At 33.6% G+C, this 20,786-nt stretch overlaps 3 protein-coding genes across 3 annotated transcripts; all 3 read right to left on the bottom strand.

Annotated features, from left to right (window-relative positions):
* Positions 1 to 6,494: 6,494 nt before the first annotated feature.
* LOC107797982 (plasmodesmata-located protein 7) lies at positions 6,495 to 8,766 on the bottom strand. Its single transcript, XM_016620906.2, has 3 exons — positions 7,975 to 8,766; positions 6,954 to 7,064; positions 6,495 to 6,830 (listed from the first exon to the last, which is right to left on the bottom strand). The coding sequence occupies exons 1-3, from the start codon at positions 8,705 to 8,707 to the stop codon at positions 6,823 to 6,825; spliced, it is 852 nt and encodes a 283-aa protein (XP_016476392.1). The 5' UTR covers positions 8,708 to 8,766; the 3' UTR covers positions 6,495 to 6,822.
* An 8,301-nt stretch (positions 8,767 to 17,067) lies between these two features.
* On the bottom strand, positions 17,068 to 17,502 carry LOC142165720 (uncharacterized). The gene has a single exon (XM_075224081.1). The coding sequence runs from the start codon at positions 17,500 to 17,502 to the stop codon at positions 17,068 to 17,070; it is 435 nt and encodes a 144-aa protein (XP_075080182.1).
* Positions 17,503 to 17,715: 213 nt separating this feature from the next.
* LOC107797985 (uncharacterized) lies at positions 17,716 to 19,215 on the bottom strand. Its single transcript, XM_016620908.2, has 3 exons — positions 18,995 to 19,215; positions 18,271 to 18,469; positions 17,716 to 18,177 (listed from the first exon to the last, which is right to left on the bottom strand). Exons 1-3 carry the CDS (start codon positions 19,213 to 19,215, stop codon positions 17,716 to 17,718), a joined length of 882 nt encoding a protein of 293 aa, XP_016476394.2.
* Between the last annotated feature and the right edge of the window lie 1,571 nt (positions 19,216 to 20,786).

Below are 20,786 nucleotides of genomic sequence, written 5' to 3'. Positions count from 1 at the left end.
TGGAGAGAAATACTACCCAAGATCCTATGGGCATACTGCACAACATCGAAATCCAGTACCGGAGCAACACCGTTCTCGTTAGTTTATTACGCCGAAGCTCTGATCCCGGTCGAGGTCGGAGTACCTAGCATTAGGTTTCGATACGCAACAGAGGAGTTGAATAATGAGACCATGAATACGAGCCTAGAATTGTTGGACGAAAGACGCGAAGCCGCTCTCGTCCGATTGGCCGCTAAAAAATATCGGATCGAAAGGTACTACAATCGAAGAACCAATCTTCGACATTTTAACATCGGGGACTTGGTGCTAAGAAAAGTCACCCTTAACACCCGAAATTCGAATGAAGGAAAACTGGGTCCGAACTGGGAAGGACCATATCAGGTTCTCGAAATCATCAGAAATGGATCTTACAAGATCGGCATGATAAACGTCAAACAACTACCGAGCAATTAGAATGTATCGCACCTAAAATGATACTACTGCTAAGGTACAGACCCTACCATCTTTATTTATATTTCAAAACTAACCCTTGCAGGTGTTCGACCAGAAACAATGATGGATTCTTCAACACGAAGCCTTTAGGTCTGAAAGCACGTGTTGCACTCTTTTTCCCTTAGACCGATTTTGTCCCAAATGCGTTTTTTGGCGAGGTTTTTAATGAGGCAACCATTGATCGTGCTAACTTAGAACAATTCAACAGTATTCGAGGCCTCTTTACAATCAACCTCGAATACTGGGGGCATTGCCCTCGAATATCAAGTTTGATGTGAGGAAGTTACTTCATGGCAGCAAGGTCTCGATAGAAAAAATTTGTAAGGGCTAAACAGTTAAACAAACCATGCCCGCGTAGTTTGCTCGAGCCCTGGCACAGAACATGTACGCATGTATAATGATTTATAAAGAGAAGTATTCTTCTTTACCTATATCTCGTACCTTAGAAAAGTTTTTCTACTTTACAATTTCATATTCTCGATCTATTATGTAAATAGGCTTAAGGGCCAACCATGACCGGAGTTCGGATGATTACCCCCACAATCGGGGACTGCCGTCCGAAAAATAAACAATATTGAATTATATAAACTCTGAGATCATAAGACCTTTTAGGCAACCCTCGATTTTTATAGTCCACGGCTACCCCACTCAGGGACTGACACTTCGGGCAAGATCGAAGTAAAACGGAAAAATAAGCCCAAGAGGCAAATCCCGAACTAAAAAGGCTACGAATGAATTAACACAGCTCGGAGACGTCCGAATTCCATAACAAAACAGGCCTTTGAATTCTTTTATAAACCGGTTAAAAAGGCTACCCCGGGAAAATCATAAAAGGCTTCGATAATATCAAGCCTCAAAAACTCTAATGAGTACAAAATTGTTCGAACTCTCGAACAATTCTTTATTTCATGCCAAAGCATTACAAGTTTCACAAATACAAATGATAAGAAACTTTTTCAAGCTGAAAAGGGGACAAAGCCATAAACAATATTTTTACAAAAGCCTAAGGGTTGTTTTTTGTGTTGAGTTCGAGAGACCATCCTCGCTAAAATAAAAAACCTAAGGGTTACCTTAATTCAAGTTCGAGCAAGCACTCACTCGATCATAAAGTCTAAGAGCTATACTAATTCAGTTCCAATCAAATTGTCTAAACCTCAGATCTTAGAATACAACTTCATAATTTTATAAGGCATAAAGGAAGAAAACTTTTATATATATGTCAGAAATCATTTACAAGGGTAGCATGGCCCGATCAAGTTTCTCTACAAAAGACCGAAAAGGTCTTAAAAGAAACACAAAAAATACTAATCCTAAAGGACTTAGCCCTCTCTGGGAGTAACATCTTCGTCCTCGTGGCCTCCTTCGCTTTCAGATCCGCTCATACTCCCGGTATCATCATCATCAGGAAAATCCAACACTCTGGTTTCGGCTTCAAGCTCCTTAGCATTCTCGATCTCGGCTATAATATTGAAGCCACGAGCATGGATCTCCTCGAGAGTCTCCCTTCGAGAGTGGCATGTAGCATACTCGTCAACCCAGTTTGCTCGATCCTGAGCAGCCTCGGCAACCTCCTTTGCTCAAACCTGAGCAGCTTTAACATCGGACAGGTAGACGGCCACCATTGCATCAACATTAGCCGTGGCTATTTCGACCTCCGATTTGGCTGCTGCAAGTTTTGTGGCCAGTCTCTCTCGATCAGAAGTTGCTGAGCCCAACCGAGACTGGAACTTCTTGATTTTCTTGGCTTGAACCAAGGCCTTCTCTTTTAAGCTTCGGAGTTGGGTCTCAGTCGAAGCCAGTTGAGCTCGGGCAACCTCCTTTTCTGAGGCAAGGTGGTCCATATTCTTCTTCTACTCCTCGACCTCTGCTTTCACTGCGTCCACTTCAACACGAAGCTTCCTGATTACATTGAATTTTTGCTGGACATGTGGGACCAAACTGTTAGCCATCACGCCCGAGTCAGTGTCATTAACTTCAAAGATTCTTTTTACCTACTCGGCCAGATCAGCTTGTTCTTTCCGAGATGCTTCTAGCTCAGCCCGAAGTCCTTTAGCTTCTCCTTCTCTCTTCTCACTAAGAAGCTTGAAGGCATATCTCTCCTCAGTAAGCCCTTGATTTTCGGCTTTGTACCGGCTCAGCTTCCTTCGGGATCAAAAAAATGCCTCGTGATGAAGCAAAGAGGCCTACAAAAATAGAAAGAAGGAATTATACAAGGAAAGAAAAATACAAGTATGAAAATTGATAAAGAAAATATGAACTTACCTGATTCAGGGCCTGTTGAGCTTTGTTGAAAAGACAAGACGCTTTCACCTCGCCCGAGCTCTTCTTCGGAGCCTCCAAGTCACTCAGACTGGTGACATCTTCTACCCCAACAAAATAACCACGGAAAGGATCTTCCTCTCCATGGTCTCCCTCCCCGTGACAAGTCTCCACGGCCTGAGCATCATGTATCATCGACTTGGAGAATGAAGGAAACGAGGGGGAATCCCCGATCTCTATTGTCCCAAGTAAGGTTTTTGGGGCGCCGCCTCCGTCTTGACAAGCCTAAAGCCCAGTTTTTGCATCGGCACACACCGCCTCTTCAACAGTCTCTTCGCCCCGAGGTAAATCATCTTCGGTTCCCCTTGGCTCGGGAACTTGGGCCGGAGTCTCCTCATCGACCTCATCGAGATTAGACGGAGCAGTATCAACTCCCACCGATTCTGAAGTTTTCTGAATATCGGTGCTAGCTCGTGCACGGGCCACCATCCCAGAATCACCTTCTTCTTCTTCTTCTTCTTCTTCTTCTTCTTCTTCTTCTTCTTCTTCTTCCCTTAGTCTTTGGACTGACTCCATAGTCAGTGGATTATGTTCCCCTTGGGTTTACGGGCCGCTCTCTTCTTGGGTTTTTGACCCTCGGAGTTTTAGGCCTTTTTCTCTTAATCACCTTTGCCGGTTTCGAGATAGGCGGTAAATCTTCTTCATCACCGGACAGGGGTCTCATAGCCGCATCCTTTCTCATACCTACAAAAGGAGAAAGTAAGTAAACTCATACTTGAAAAAATGCTTGAACGATAGGTAAATCGGTAAGCCAAGAAGGAAGCTTACCATGAGTACGAACCTCCCACCGGCCCTTTGACAAATCGCGCCACGCGCGCTCGGCGTATATTGATGTCTAAACTAGGCTCCTGACCAGTTCTCGAGGTGGGAAATCGCACCCGACATCCAAGCAACGATTGCATTGAGAACAACACTGATAAGAAAGGAGGAAGAAGTAAAAACAACAAACGGAAATTAATGATGGGATCATACTTATGTTTCATATTCCATTTCTTAGGAAATGGCATGCGCTCAACTGGGATTAGGTCTGAGGTCTTCACCCGAACAAACCAGCCCATCTAGCCCTGATCTTTGTCTTTATCTATACTCGAGGTGAACGCCTTGGTGGCCCGGCGTTGAAGCTTTATCAGCCCACCTCGGTAGAGTCGAGGGCTATATAATCTTATGAGGTGGTTGGGGGTGAAGGGAAGCCCGTCGATTTTGCTCACGAAGAAATGTAGCAGTATCACGATCCTCCAGAAAGAAGGGTGAATTTGGCCGAGGGTCACATGGTATTTCTTGCAGAAATTGACGATGTCCAGATCGAGGGGACCCAACGTGAAAGGATAAGTGTAAATACTAAGGGACCCTTCCACGTGGGTAGTGATCGCTTTCTCCGATGCCGGTATCACAACCTCTTTGTTTTCCCAATGCAATCTTTCTTCACCAGATCAAGAATGCTTGGGGATATTGAGCATATGTATCTCGATACCGACTCGCATCGACCAACAACCGATGAGGGTTTCTCGACCTTAAAGTCAGAATCAATAACACACATCCCGGGAAAAAGTTCTTCATGGCGTGGCTCCACTACTGGTTTCTCGCCGGCCGACCGAGATGAGGAAGCAACCTCTTTCTGCAGAACGTTTTTAGATGTTTTGGCCATTTAGTTTTTGTGAACAAAGAAGAATGGATATTGAAGTATTTGGTGTTTTAGGAAGAACAAGCAAAGAAATTTGAAAACCTGGAAATAGGAGCTTTGGAGAAGGCAAAGAACTATGAAGATTGGAATGAAAAATATTTGAAAGTAAAAGTTTGAAATGATGAAGAAGGGGGATATTTATTGGTTTCACAACGACGGTTCAAAACTGGTAGTGGCCGACCATCGACTTATGCGCATTTAATGCCTTAGTAACTGGACCGACGAGAAGTTTGTCGCATACATCACAATCGGGCTCGTCGCTGATGTCATTGCCCATATAGTTGGAGTTCAAAAATTCATATCGTTTCTCGCTATCTTCTTTCCGAGAAACGAGGGGACTATCTGTATAAGGTCAAAACCGGGTTTGCCTTTCGATATTAGAACATGATGGACCAAGGTTCGTCATTATAATATCGAGCCATGATGCGGAGTTTGGTTGTCGAGCTCGAGCCCCAAAAACCAATCTAGATCGAGAACGGTTAAGATCGAGCTCGAGACATCGAGGTCAAACAAATAGAGATCGGACAAGATCGAGCTCGAGACATCGAGGTCGAACAAATAGAGATCGGCCAAGATCGAGCTCAAGCCCTAGAAAATAATCAGGATCGAGATCGGCCAAGATCAAGATCGAGCCAAGAAACAAAAAAGCCGTTATAGCCACAATTAGGGGGAGAATCTCGACAGAAACCACAGCTTGAATCAAGGAAAAACTAATTAATTAATCTATCATGGGATCCCTACTATGTATTTTTAATTATATCCAAAATGGAATTCCCCTACTATATTAAGAGTTGTTATCATTTGTAGAGGAGACAGATTCATTTTGAGATATACAGAAAAGAGAGCAAATACTATTCTTTTTTGGCTTTTGATATTTAGTCATATTGTTTCTTCTACCAATCATTCTTCACTCAATTTGAAGGTGATAAAACTTGAAGGTTTAGACTAACTAGTTCATTCGGTTTGCATTCATTTCTTTTATAACTAATTTCGATATTCATTTACATATCTTTTTCAATTTGTATCAATTTAAATCACGTATTCTTAGAACTACGTATAAATTCAACTCTATCCGTTTTTCGGGTAAACAGAGTATAACTTCTATACACGGATGATATAAAAGAATTTTGCATTATCATGTTATTTAGAAAATAGCTATATATAACCATCTATAAATAATAACTGCAATATTAAACCTAGATAATAAATTAGGTAATTATTAACATGAATAAGTTAAATACACATACTACTTTAACATAAAAAAAAAATCATATTATCAGTGTATATAAATTAAACCATTTATGATATTGTCTCGAAGGTCCAAACCGGCCTTACTGAAAAATTAACCGTGCTGAACATTTTCTCAAAAGAAACAACTATACCAATAAGTCGTGGAACCTTTTCTTTCATTTGATCTAATTTTCCTCTAGGTGTCGATCTCAATGATATTATTTTTGACACAGAGAAATTTTCGGATCATGTATCCAATAAGGCAATTTTGATTGATCCACTACTTTAATTTCTTGATAAATTCAAACTTTTCTAGATCATACTTCATAGGATATAACTTTTGTGGTCCAAATATTTTATTCGAGACAAATAAGTGTGCCAACTTTGCAGTAATGTTTTAGCACTTTCCAAATCTATGGCCATAGAAGAAAGTACACTAGTAACCATCAAGGGTAAGGGTTACCCCTTCATCTTTAATCATAAGTTTTAGAATTATTCTTATTAGGTAGCGTATTATTTCTTAATGTGTGACTTTTCGACGCGAATTTAAATTTAATTAAGACATAATATGAATACCGAATACCAGACGAAAAATAAAAACCGAAAGAGTAGTAGTAATATTCTCGGAGAGATTCAAGCCACATTATATCTCTATTCTTTGTTGGGTGCGTGCACCCCATGCAAAGTCTGCATGGGAAGTTGATAATAAGAAGAAAAAGGTTATATATAATGTATAAGGATGATATTACTGATAGTCCAAGTAATAAAATAATGAAACAAAGGGAATAATTCATAATCCAGCATCGCATGTGAAAGGATCCAAGATCAGCATTCACAAAAAGCAAAAGCAATTTCTTTACATCAAAGTGAGTGGAATCTTAGGCTTTTTGTTCTTGCTTTTTTCAAATTTTTTTATAGTACACATCCCTAGAGCTCATCTTCACTTCGAAATCTACTTTTCAAAGAAGATCAATAATATAAAATAAATCTCTCTCTAAAAAGACTAAATACATGAAAAGAAAAGAGAAGGACAAGTTGACGTAGATCATGGAGTAAAATGCCAGCAAAAGCAGATAAATTTTTCAGAACTCATTTATAATTTATTTACCTGCAAAAAGTAAAACAAGAGAACATAATTAATTACTACAATATTATATGAGCAAAAAATTCTTAAATAGTAGAAATAAAAGATAAATGTTATAAATAAGAGTAATTAAGAAATTGCTTTTACCATTTCTTGCAAATATTCTTCTCATGAAAGTCAAGAAAATGATGAGAAGGGCAACCCCAGCTAATAATCCAATGATCAGTGCAAATGTCTTCTCACTCTCACTATGAGAATCTGCATGAGTTTAATTAGAGATATTAAATACATACTCTATATTATGAATTAAAATAGAATGCGCAATTCTAACTAATTCCCTAAAAGAATGAAGTATCATCACTCTTGTGCCAGAAATTATTTACATATGTTAGCCGAAAAAGTGTATAAAATTTACAAATTTACATATTCTAATTTAAATTTACAAATTTACAAAATAGAGTGCGCAATTCTAATTTACATATGTTAGCAGAAATATACAAATTTTATATATTTTTTCGGCTATTATTTTTACGGCGGCTATACAGTATCATTTTTAAGAATGGTCCAAATAAGTTAAAGCGTAATATATCTAAAACAAACTATTGAAAAAGATGATCTTATTTATTCATTCTTGAGGCTCTTATTTAATTTTTTCCAAAAATGAAAGATCATATTCTTTGTAGAAAAAGAACCTTAAACTATATATGAGAATAAATGTGAATATCCCTACTCCTCTTAAATTATTTCTTTTAACTTCTTTTAGATATAATTCACACATAGATACCAAAATGTGGAAAGATTAAAATAAAAAATAAAATAAAATAAGGTAATGAAATCTATATTACGCTTAATAATAAAACAAAAGAACGGTTGAAATAACAACTTATGTTGCTTTTTTGATCTCGATCATCTTGTTAGTAAAATTGGTGAATCAAACGAATGTAATTTAAGCCTTTATTGAAACCTATATAACAATTCCGATCCTGATATAACATAACATAAAAATTAGTTCCGAAAAAGCTTGGCTTTTATAGAAAAATGTTGTTATATAGGGATGTTGTTATATAGAGGTCTGACTGTATATATATGAACACCGTAAGCGTAAGAAGGTAAGTTTTAAAGTCTCAAAAATGTAATTTAACTTTAAAAAAATAAAAATCCCACTTACCATGATGATTAGGTTTAGCATAAATATGAGCTCCACTAGTTGTATACCTAGCATAACATTTTCCCAAAAACATATCACCGTACACTCCACCGCCACACTCTTTTTTCAGCCGTCCGATCGATTCCGATAAGCAATCTTGACATTGGGCCATACTTAAATCTCCTATACATTGGGCCATACCTTGTACATCTTCCGACCCACCAACTCTATAAAGCCCATTACCACCCATTAAACCGCCCAAAACTGAATCCCTTCGGCCCATTTGATCCAAATCAAACCCATTTGACGGCCCACATTTTTTCATAACTACACTTTTATCCTCTGAGCCCAAAAAAGAACTATTATCATATTTTATAAAGCACCCTTGTAATTGTAGAGCTCCACCACAAGTCTGTGGACATAACTCGGTGAGTTGACTCACCGATCGCGCTATACACGTGGCGCAATCCGGCATGGACAAATCACCTCTGCATTGATATAGACCGTTGATCATATCTTGTTGCGTGGACCCCACAATGCTATATTTGTTGTAAGATGAATAAGTTGCTGAGTTAACTAGGGAAGTGAGTAGTGAGTTGAGATTCGACTCGTAAGGCGAGTTTGGTAAGTATTTTATTTGTGAGCAACCACCATAAATAAAACCATCAACTGAAGAATCTGAGAAAATTAGAGGAAAGAAGAAAGAAAAGAAAATGTACATGAAAATGAGAAGAAAATGGAGAATTTTAGCCATTTTCTTGAGAAAATTTTAGAGCTATTAGCTAAGAGTGTGAGAGAGTTTGAGATATGGTTGCTTCAATGAGTATTTAAGGAAAAAGGTTGTCATAATTTCTTTTTCTATTATGTTTTTTATTTATGAACAAATGGCATGCAAAAAGTATAGGGAGTGTAATTGGAAACAACGTAAAGCTATGGGCCAGCCTAATCCATTCTTTTTAAATTGGAAAAGTTGCAAATTTGCTTTTTATACTATCCAAAATTGATCTAAATTTTCATCATCTTTAGGTTCAATTATACCGTTATTAGCAAATTGTCTCGTATTTACTCGGGTTGTTTACCCTTCAGCGTAATGGGTCCACATATCCAAATCTTCGAAAAAAAAGGTGCAAGTTATCCTTCAATCTTTAATTATGATTTAAATTTACCATCGAGTTGGAACTTCCTTAAGGATCAAGGGTCAAAATGAGACTATTTTTTTGGCGTATGCGTGGTTAATATAGGCCAAAATTTTGACAGAGGGCAACACTGCTTAATTTTGAATAATATAAGGAAAAATTTGATTTTTTTTTCTTTTAATGGGGAAGCTTTTTAAATATTAGTAGAACAAATGTAAAGAAAAAAAAGCTACTTTGCATGATCAAGTAAAAGTAAAAAGTTGTGCTTTTTAGTGCTTACCACTATAAAATGAGCTTAAGAATATTATTTACTGATTCAACTTGCTGCTTTACTTTTCTCTTGTTGGGGTGGGGGACCGTGGGGGTGCCCAATAGTATGGTGGGTTATAAAGATATAACTTTATATAAAATGCAAGGGTCAAATATACCCCTCTACTTTCGAAAATACTTTAAGAATACCTCTCGTTATATTATTGAGTTATATATACACTTGCAGTCATACTTTGGGTTCAAATATACCCCTCATTTAAACGGAGGAACACGTGTCATCATCCTGTTGGTCAATTCTAAATATCTCATAATTAATTTAAAAGACTCATTACCCATACACGAATAATAATATTTTTTTGTAAAAACTGGAAAAAACTAAATAAATTTTTTTTACTAAAAACTGAAAAAACCGAAAATATTTTTTTTCCAGTTTTTACAAAAAACTGCTTTAAAAAAACTGAAAAATATTTTCTAAAATAATATTTTTGTAAAAACTGAAATAAAAATTAAAAAGTAATTTTCTAAAGCAATTAAAAATTGAAAAAAACTGAAATATTTTTAACTAAAAAAAAAAAAAAAAGAAAATATTTGTTTTTTCAGTTTTTACAAAAACATTGCTTTAGAAAATTACTTTTTAGTTTTTTTTCCAGTTTTAACAAAAATATTGTATTAGAAAATATTTTTCAGTCTTTTTTTAAAGCAGTTTTTTTGTAAAACCTGAAAAAAAATATTTTCGTTTTTTTCAGTTTTTAGTAAAAAAAAAAATTCAGTTTTTTCCAGTTTTTACAAAAAAAATTGCTTTAGAAAATTGATTTTCAGTTTTTACAAAAACATTGTTATAGAAAATATTTTTCAATTATTTCTAAAGCAGTTTTTTCGTAAAAACTGAAAAAAAAATATTTTCTTTTTTTTTTAATTTTTAGTAAAAATAATTTCTAAAGCATTTTTTTTGTAAAAACTGAAAAAAAAAATATTTTTTTTTTTTTCAGTTTTTAGTAAAAATAATTTTAGTTTTTACAAAAAAAATTGCTTTAAAAAATTATTTCTCGTGTATGGGTAATGAGTCTTTAAAATTAATTAGGAGATATTTAGAATTGACCAATATGACGATGACACGTGTCCCTCCGTTTAAATGAAGGGTATATTTGAACCCAAAGTATGACTGCAGGGATATAGATAACCAAATAGTATATCGATGGATATTTTTAGACCATTCTCGAAAGTAAATGGATATATTTGGCCCTTTGCCGTTATATAAATGATTACTGCGAAAATTCATGTAATATAATATACAATCGTCCTAATATTCCTACACAATATTTGATCAAAATGAGAGGAGGTGATGAACTTACATAACACTGATATTTTACGTGGATAACTTGCATATAAAATTCTATCACTTATTCATGAAAAATTGATAATAATTTAATATAAGTACTTAGTGCGGATACGTATTTACCAAATAAAACTTCACTTGTTAATAAGAAATGGTCCGAATGGATTTATATTCTTTTCTATAATGACCAATTAGTTTAAATATATAAGTAATAATGTCGCGCGATTATCATTCCAAATTATTTTTGAGACAAAAGCTACATATGGTGATCAATTCTGATTTTTGAGATTCAAATTCCTGTGATGATGCAGTAACAATCTGTACGTGTAATGTACATCACATAAACTTTTGCCAGAGCCAAAAATTGTACTTAAAGGTTAAGATGAGAAAGTGCCTTGGCCATTTTACTTTATAGTGAAAGTACTTGTAACATTAGGTAATTTGTTCATTTTGGTACATGACAATGAAATTATTTTGGTTTAAAAAAAAGTCGGGTGAGTCAAGGTTGTGCTATATTAATATAATAACAACTCAATTACTTCCTCCATTTTAAATTATGAAATCTATTTCCTTTCTATCAGTTTCAAAAAAATAACTCTTTTCTAAATTTTGAAATAATTTGAGTTAAACTTTGCTCTTATAGCTACACAAATATTATGACATATTTAAAATCACAAGTTTCAAAACTCTTATAGGTTATAGTCATACAAATATTATGACCACATGTTCCAAATGTTGTCCGGTCTTTCTTAAAAAGTAATATTATGAATTTACAAAGCTATCCAAGAAAGATTAGACGTGTAAAATTAAAAAGAAATCAAAATTTAATAGTAGAAAGTTTGGATTCAGCTTTGACTATTTGATGTGTTAATCCACTATGGGTGGAAAAAGCAAAAAGGTGTAAAAAGAAAAACGAAACAATACTACTTTAGCAAAAGAAAGAAAGGACTCGAGCACTTGGTTAAGAGGTTATTTTTCCTTATTAATTAAAAAAGACATAGTAATATTACTCTACACACACACGGTGTTTTGAAAAGAGAACTAAATTCTCAATTTATAATAATTTTTCAATTATTACTCTACACACACACACGGTGTTTTGAAAAGAGAACTAAATTCTCAATTTATAATAATTTTTCAATTGAGATTATTGAACAAGTCTTTTTATGTTTGTAGCACGATTTTGCATGCTACGTCTTAAATAAGGGTCCTAAAAACGGTTATTTTCGCACTTGCTCAGGACGATACCTTGGCAGTTGGATCGTCGTTATATGCCATTTCAACCCTTTATTTCCACTTGGTTTTTTTATACTTCATGTTTGGGGTGAAGTGAAGTACACAAATAGCCCTTAGAGTCCGTTTGGCCAAGCTGCCAAAAACTACTTATTTTGAAAAGTACTTTTTTCCAGAAGTGCTTTATTCAAAAGTATTTTTAAAAAAAATAATAATTTGTGTTTGACCAATTCATATAAGAAGTACTTTTTGTAATATTTGGTAAACAAATTGTATTTGATCAATCTTTCTAAAAAGTACTTTTGAGTGTCAACTTATCAAAAAGGATAGTATTAAGGTCTTATAATTATTTTAAAGAGAAAATGAACTTAAATATTTATCGTAAAAGACTTTTATTATTTATTATTTTATTTTATTAAAATATAAAATATAACGTAAACATAAATATTAAAGATTTAAATCAATATAACATATCTAATTATACCAACGCATATAATATTATCTAGTATAATTACTTATTGTTTACATGATGATTTGAATAATCAAAATACATCATTCAGTATAAATTAGAAGTCTATTCCACAAATTACTATGTATTAATAATCAACCATGAAATAATAAGCACATGATAACAGTTCTCAGTAATTTCATCTTTAATTCTATCACACAACACCTCTATATTAGTAGAAGACTTGCCTTGCATTTCTAAAGGAATACCAAAAGACACATCCCCTTTCTCAATATCTACAGTAACGTCTTCATTAGCATAATAGTTGAATTCCTTATCGGTAGAAGAATTTCGTCGGATAAAATTTTGTATAACTATGGTAGCTGTAACAAGATAATTTCGAGTGTCAAACTTGAAACATGACATTGAGCGTAAAATAGAAATAATTTTAAATATATAAACAATTATTATTTTTGTAAAAAAAATAATAGTTAAGTATGTTTAAATTTAAATTTTAAAAGAGTAACTAATTATTTACAACACAGAATGCATAATTTATTTATTTTAAAATTTAAATTAAAAAAAATTAATTATTACCTATCCTAACTAACTTTGTCTTGAATTGCCAAGTGGCCTATTGCGAGACTGTCATTTGTCTTGGTGTGGAGGCTTTTTCTTCTTCTTCTTTTAATAATATATAGATTATGCGATACAATTATAAATTTATTACCTATTTGTAGGTAATTTTTACAAATTAGATTTGATAACAGTTTTAAAGATCGGAGAATTAATAGCCTATAAGAGAAGAAATTATAAATGATTATTTGTAAGAAGAGAATTGATAATCCAAAGAAGGATGTAAATAATTTTCTTTAGTGTGAGAAAAGATGAAGATAATTTGAAAAGTTACAAGATATTACACAAAGAAAAAATAAAAAAATAAAAAAAGTCAATAAAAATTTTAAAAAGTTACAATATGATTCATGTATATGATATCTTTAAATTTAAAAGAATAGCAAAAACTAGAAACAAAAAAAAACTTAAATCAATAAGGAATAATTTGAAAAATATAAATTTATAGTGAGGATAGTTTTGTCTTGAATAAATTAATTTTATGTTTCTGCTGCTGGCCAAAAGTACTTCTCCGTCTTGGCCAAACAACTTGAATTTTAAAAAAAATACTTTTTTGATGAAAAAAAGTACTTTTGGCCTCCTAAAAGCTTTGTCAAACATGCTCTTAAAGTGGATGATTTTGAGTTTTTGTATCCGTTTGCCCTATAAGCAGAATTTCAAGTTTAACAACGGTTATTTCTGTCTTGCCTTATGGGAAACATTTTTAACTGTTAACCTTGAAGTTTTGTCCATAGAAAGCAGGGTCAAAAATTTAAAACTACCACAAATAGTGCCATTTTTGCAATTTTTTGTCATGCATGTGCACTTGATTAGCAGGTCAATCCAGGGTTTAGAAACAAACATGTGAGATGGGCAAAATTCCAGACCTTCTTTCATAATTGGCCCAAGTTTCTCTTTCCCAAATTGCTATAGAATGATACGGGTGAAATTCAAAAATAGCCAGTTCTACAAGTGATAATTGAAAAACAGTCACAATTTTAAAAGTAATCGAAATTTGAGAAAGGGGATGTGCCTTTTGGTTAATCTGAACGAAAACACCGTTCAAAATCCGGAAAATATTCCAGCATAATATACTGAAGTTCGAATTTTTTACATGTGAACTTCCAACATAATATACTGGAGTTTCAGCATAATATACTAGTCCAACATAATATGCTGGAAGCTCATACACAGGTGCTCCAATCTCCAGTATATTATGCTGGAACTTTCCGCGTGCTGGAGTTTCAGCATAATATGCTAAAAGTTCATACACATGTGCATCAATCTCCAGTATATTATGTTGGAACTTTCTGTGTTGCAGCAAAATAATGACTCTTTTTTAATAACTTTGCAAATGCTGGCTATTTTTAAATTACCAGTTCGAAAACTGACTAGTCCGTACTATTTTCACGAATGATACAGGAAAAACTATTTGATAACTAATATTGTACTCCTATTTTTTTTCGCAATAATACCGCAAATGGCATTTTTTCATTCACGTAAAAGCGAAAATCTTACGAATTTAATTACCAATTAGGAGTAGTAACTACTAATTAATTTTGTTTCTTTCAGGAACCAAGTCTAAGCATCTAAATTGAATTTAAAAAAAAAAACATTACTAACGTTATACATACCGAGTCAATCTCTGATCTCAAACTGAGTCAATCTCTTTAAAGTTAACAAAAATAAATTAAACTGTAATCGATTTGCTATAAAAGCCTACTGATTTCCCTAAAAACGAAAAAGAGCTATTCCTCTTCGTTCAGTGTTCTAAACCAAGAAGTTGCATATTGTTGACTGCAAACATAAATATAAAAGAAAAAAGCAAAACAAAATAAAAAAAGGAACCTACGATTATTATACCTAACTGGAATGCAGGTTCCAAAATAAAATCTAATAGTTCAATTGTACAGAATTTTCCTCTTATCTTCAAATATCTCATAAATCTAAATAAAATTTAAGCTTCAAAGCTTGACTAACCCGTCCAATGCGGACCAGGATTTAGATGTTGTGGGATACTTAGTTCAAAATATGTGAGTTTTGAAATATATATTTAACTTAATTCATACCTATTTTTGTATGTATCTATATATAATTCAACTTCTAACACTAAACTATATCGAAGTATCGAACTCATGAACAAGGTGTATGTCGCATTAAGGTGATCACGGGTTCAACTGAACCAAAATTTTCATTGCAAAGCATAATATTATGTGTAAATATCTACTAGTATTACAACAAATAATAAATATGAACACATAACTATAAAAATATAATGAGTTTGATGCTAAAAATCTTAAAAGTTGAATCCATAAAATTTAAATTTTAAATTCGCCTCTGCAGTCAACAACAACAACAACAACAACAACGACATACCCAGTATTATCTCACACCGTGGGGTCTGAGGAGGGTAATGTATACGCAGACCTTACCCCTACCTTATGAGGATAGAGATAATGTTTTCAATAGACCCTCGATAGTCATGAATCCATTATAAAATCCACTACTAAACACATAGAAAAAATGGGAAGTATAGAAAATGAGAGCTGCAAATTTAAAAAGAGTGACTTCAAGATCTGGATACATACATCATCCTTTGAAGTATGTCATAGTTTACATACGAACCTAAATCGACATATGTACTAAGATACATTAATCTTTTAAAAAACATTTGCCGATTCAGGTGAGCATGCAAGCTTCGACATAAAAAGGCTATCAAAGTTAGAGTAACTTAGTAAAAGTGAACAAAATTAGTACGACTGATAGCAGGCTTCAAAAAGTTATATTTATAGATATTAAGATATATTGAGTAATGATAAAGAAAATCCTAACCGTTGATATTATACCCTAATATAGTAAGTTGGAGGTTGTGTTTACACTTCTTAGAAAACCCTACTTTTTCTAAATTACATTATAGCCCTTCCATGTATTTATTCTGACATTATTAACCTAGATGTATTGGGCAATAATTTCATAATATTGGTGCACGAATTTCAATCTGATTTTTTCATAATTAGGAGAGGCCATAATCGCTATCAAATATGAAAAAATGACTTTTAATAAACACACAAGTTATTAATGAGAGTATATTACAAGAATAGTACTAATACTACTGGTAAAAGAATGACACATCATGTAGTAACAAAAAACTAGGAATAAGAAAATATAAGGATATTACTAACACTATAGGTAAGACTAGGTGAAATCCTCGACTACCTATCAATTAACCTTCAATCCTAATTCTCAACCTCCATACCGTATTTTTTATGTTCCCTTAAAACTCATTCCTCTGAACTTCTTAAGCCGCCTGCTAGATTGACCATTTTCATTACTTAATTCCTCTTCAAATACTACTACTACCATGTCATATTTGACGGTAGATATCAATAGAGACTGTGTATATTCAGTAGAACTTGGTGGTGGGGAGAAAGTATTTGAGCTCTACAAACCAAAGAATAATTGCTCGAGTGGTGGATCAACATTCGACTGCTGGAAATAGTTCCAGTTTGTTCTGTTTGCTTTATGATGTGAGGCGACTTATTAATAGTTTCAAGGCTCCTTTCATCTACCCGTTTTGGCAAAGTTTTCTTACTTCCCCCACGTTCATCTGCAATTGGTTTTGGACAAGATACTTGTCAGCAAACGGAAGATGTGATCAGAGGCGGATTCAGGAATTTAACTTTATGGGTTCAAGATTTAAAATTCTAGGACAAACCGCAAGTTACTATATATACAATAATAACCGAACCATGTACGAGTGTTAATATTCAATATATTTAAAAAGTACCGAACTACTAAACATAACATATATTTAGTAAATATCACCATTACAATTGTGCCCGACGACTTGTCATGTTTTGAAAACGATCAATGATCGCATCATTAGGTACACTTTCAAATACTTCATTTTTTATATAACACACTAAACAGTCATTTATAAACTCATCACCAATTCTGTTCCGCAAGTCATTTTTCATATATTTCATTGAAGAAAAAACTCTTTCTACCGTTGCAGTAGCGACATGCAATATCAAACTCAACTTCACAAGCAAATAAACAAGTCCCCAAGTCTTGTGCAGCTATGTTTCAACTAGTATTTCTGAAAGATCTCCAAGCCCTTTCAAGTTAGAGAAATCACGGTCTTCTCTTACATAATGAATATAGCTGTCAAGCTCGTAGCTAAGATCTTCAAGCTTGGAAATACCATACTCATGAGGATAAAGTTTAGCAAGCTTCATAATTCTTTCTTTATCATAATTTATAAAATAATTATGCGGACTTAAACTAGTCATACCAAGAAGTAGATCACTATTCACTGCATCAAAATGACTATTAAGTTCTGAAAGCTGCAAATCAATGACAACATTAAAAATATCTACACGCAAATGATGAGAGTATGTCACACTTGAAATCCTATGCTTTGACTTTCCAAGATGATAGTTCTTATCCATTTCAGGGATAACAATACCATGCTTGGCACAAAATAAAGAGGCATCGGCTATCAAAGATCCCATTTAGACTCTCTCATTGATTGCAATTAGCTCTTGGCGAAACCAACGAGCTTCATAGCATTTACAATATTCTGATCTTTTCTTTGCAAAGCGAAATTCAAATCATTTATAATTGTTAATACTTTTAACATTAAATGCAATAAATGCACAAACTCAAAAAATCTTATGTCATTCACTAGATTTTTTGCCATTGATCTCTCAAGATAATTTGCACTTTCAAACTTCAAGAACATGAATAATTGACGAGAATAATACAATAAAGTTATGCACTATCTTAAAATGAGATCCCCAACGGGTATCTCCTGGCCTTTGAAGTCCAAATTCTTGATTTTGTCCACTTCCCGTATCAACTTCACCAAGCATAAGCAATTCTTCTAGTTTTTGTGCTTGATCCTCTCGGAGCATCTCCCTGTGCTTAAAAGAACTTCTAATATTATTCAAGACATTAGCAACAATATCAGAAAATTGATCCACATCATAATGTTTCTTTGCAACAGCTACAAAAGTCAATTGCAATTGACGAGCAAAGCAATGTACGCAATAAGCTGAAGGAGTATCTTTCAAGATTAACGTCTTAAGCCCATTAATTTCTCCTTGTATATTACTAACTCCATCATAACCTTGTCCCCGTATTTGTGACCGACTTAATGAATGCTTTAAAAGCAAAGAATAGATTGCCTTTTGCAATGACAATGCAGTTGTATCTTTAACATGAACAATACTAACGAATCACTCAATAAATTTTCCCTTTTTGTTGACGTATCGCAGAACAATAGCCATTTGTTCCTTATGAGAGACATCTTTAGATTCATCAACCAATATTCCGAAATAATCTCCATTCATCTCTTCAATAATTGCTTTCATTGTTTCTTTTGCACAAGCATTCACAATCTCTTTTTGGATATTTGGAGCGATCATCATATTATTCCGTGGAGCTTTTTCTAACACAACTTTTTTTAATTCATCATCTCTATTTGCATACCATTGTAAGAGTTCTAGAAAGTTTCCTCTTTTTGTAGATATTCCACCTTCATTGTGGCCTCAAAAAGGCATTCCTTGTTTTAAGAAAAATCTTGCCACATCAATCGAAGCACTCAATAGAAGTCGATACTCACTTTTAGTTTTCTCAGACTGCTTGTCAAAAGAGGTTAAAATTAATTGTTCCTGATTCATTAAATCTCTCATCATTTTGAAACATCAATTGTGAAAACTATTCACTTCACTTATATGTGCATTAAGTCTTTCTGTAGCTTTATTCCAAACTTTAAAACCACTCTTTGTGAAAGAATCCCAAACCTTTCCGTGTCCTCCATGCTCATTTTTAAATAAGTAACAATATAAGCAAAATACCGCATTAACTTTAATACTATATTCTAACCAACCCGAATATGAAGTGTTAAACCACTCCGGATTAAATTGATGCAGTAGTCCACCAAAATTTCTTTTTGGAAACTTGTGATTACGAGGTTGACATGGTCCTTCTTTAATATAATACCTCCTCACTCGGTCACGTAGATTAAGAGAATATTCTGAGATTTGCTTTCTTTCAACAAAATCAGGTTTAAGATCCAAATTCAATATTTCATCTTTGTTTAATTCTGTTGAAGGCTTAATATTATCATGAATAATTAGACATGGAGAAGTACTTGGCAAAGGAGAGCTAGTACCAGAACTTGGAGGAGTTGGAATAGCCTTGAAAAATCTCGTTATCGTCATATATATATAAGAAGTAAAGTGTTCCCTGCAAAATTGATTTTGAATAAGATAGTCAGTCATCTATTTTATTAGAAATTTTCAACAATCATCTTCTCTAATTGCCAGCAAAAAAACTTCAAAAAAGAAGAAGAAATAAATCATCCATAAGAAGTAGATAATGAGCAATTGTATCATTATTATAACTTATAATATATAAATTACATCATAATAGAGAATCATAACCATAGCCATAGATTCGTACCAGCAAAATCAAGAAGAAGATTGATTGTAGGCCTTTGTTTTGATTTTTGAAACCCTAACTTTAGAAGTTTGGGGTTGAAGAAGCTTCAATTTCTTAATCTGATGTCTTCCCAAGAAGAATAAGACTCCCTATGATTTTTGATTAAATGGGTCCATAACTTTTAGGGAACATGAAAAGAGCCCTCTTTAATGAAAAGGAACAAAGGGCCCCATGTGCTGATGTGTTATAAACTAAGAAAAGGACAAAAAAGACTCCAACAATTCTAATAAAAAATAGAGTGAAAGTGGGGAATAAAACTCGGGTCTCCAAGTACGAAACGGAACTAAGATGACGTTTTCCACCACTGAAGTTTATGGGTTCATAGTTTAATATATAACCATATTTAGCTGAATTTGTACAGTATATGCTCAATTTTTGTCGAAAGTTATGGGTTCAGTCGAACCCGACCCAATATGCTGGATCCGCTCCTGGATGTGATTATATTTTATATAATGAAATTAAAAGGAATGAATTATTACACCAAGTTGTTTCATGAATACTAAGGCCAAGAGTCTAGTTGTTCTGCTGCAAATAGCGGAATCATGTGCCCTCCATAGGCAGTCTCACCGGTTTCGTAACGTTCTCAAAATACCATTTGCCAGTTTGCTATGCTAAAGTAATACAAAGCCACAATAAAACGTGTTAGAACCACTTACAAGTAATCAAAATATAGATTTTATTACTTTTCAAGACCAATGTCAATAACACAGCAGACAACAAGATAATCGCATATCCCTGCTCCGAAATGATCACAACATCTAATCATGAATTAGTGCATTGAGTCTTCAGGAATGGCCTACCAAGTAACTTTTTGGCATAATAATTATTGCATAAGACACATGGTTTGAACTCTTTAAATATAATCTTAAAATATTTCGTAAATAAATTATAGACACAATAAATCATGACTCTGATACCATTGTAGGATTGCGGGAGGTGTTCATAACACGCAGTGAAAGATAATAACAATCATCGGAAGATTTTTTCATGTTTAAAATTTATTTATATGTCAAAGATCGGATCTAAGACGTACCTGATGAAGAGAGTCTTATTTTAAAAATTCTTCGATAGTGCGAAGACTCTATGCGTATCCACATCGAGACCGATCTTTACTATCAATTCTTTGATCAATGAAAACCGCGAACAAATTTAACGAAAAATATTGTGTTGAAATTTTCTTAAAAATCTCAACTCAAAGGTAGAAGAATAAGAAACAATATAATATTTTCTCTTGATGTTTTTGGGGCACACATACACCTTATAGGTTTTCATATATTCTTCAATTTCACAA

Source organism: Nicotiana tabacum, chromosome 11 (genome assembly GCF_000715075.1).
Source record: "Nicotiana tabacum cultivar K326 chromosome 11, ASM71507v2, whole genome shotgun sequence".
NCBI lineage: Eukaryota > Viridiplantae > Streptophyta > Magnoliopsida > Solanales > Solanaceae > Nicotiana > Nicotiana tabacum.
The sequence above is the reverse complement of the archived record's forward strand: the minus strand, read 5'-3'. Positions and strand labels throughout refer to the sequence as shown.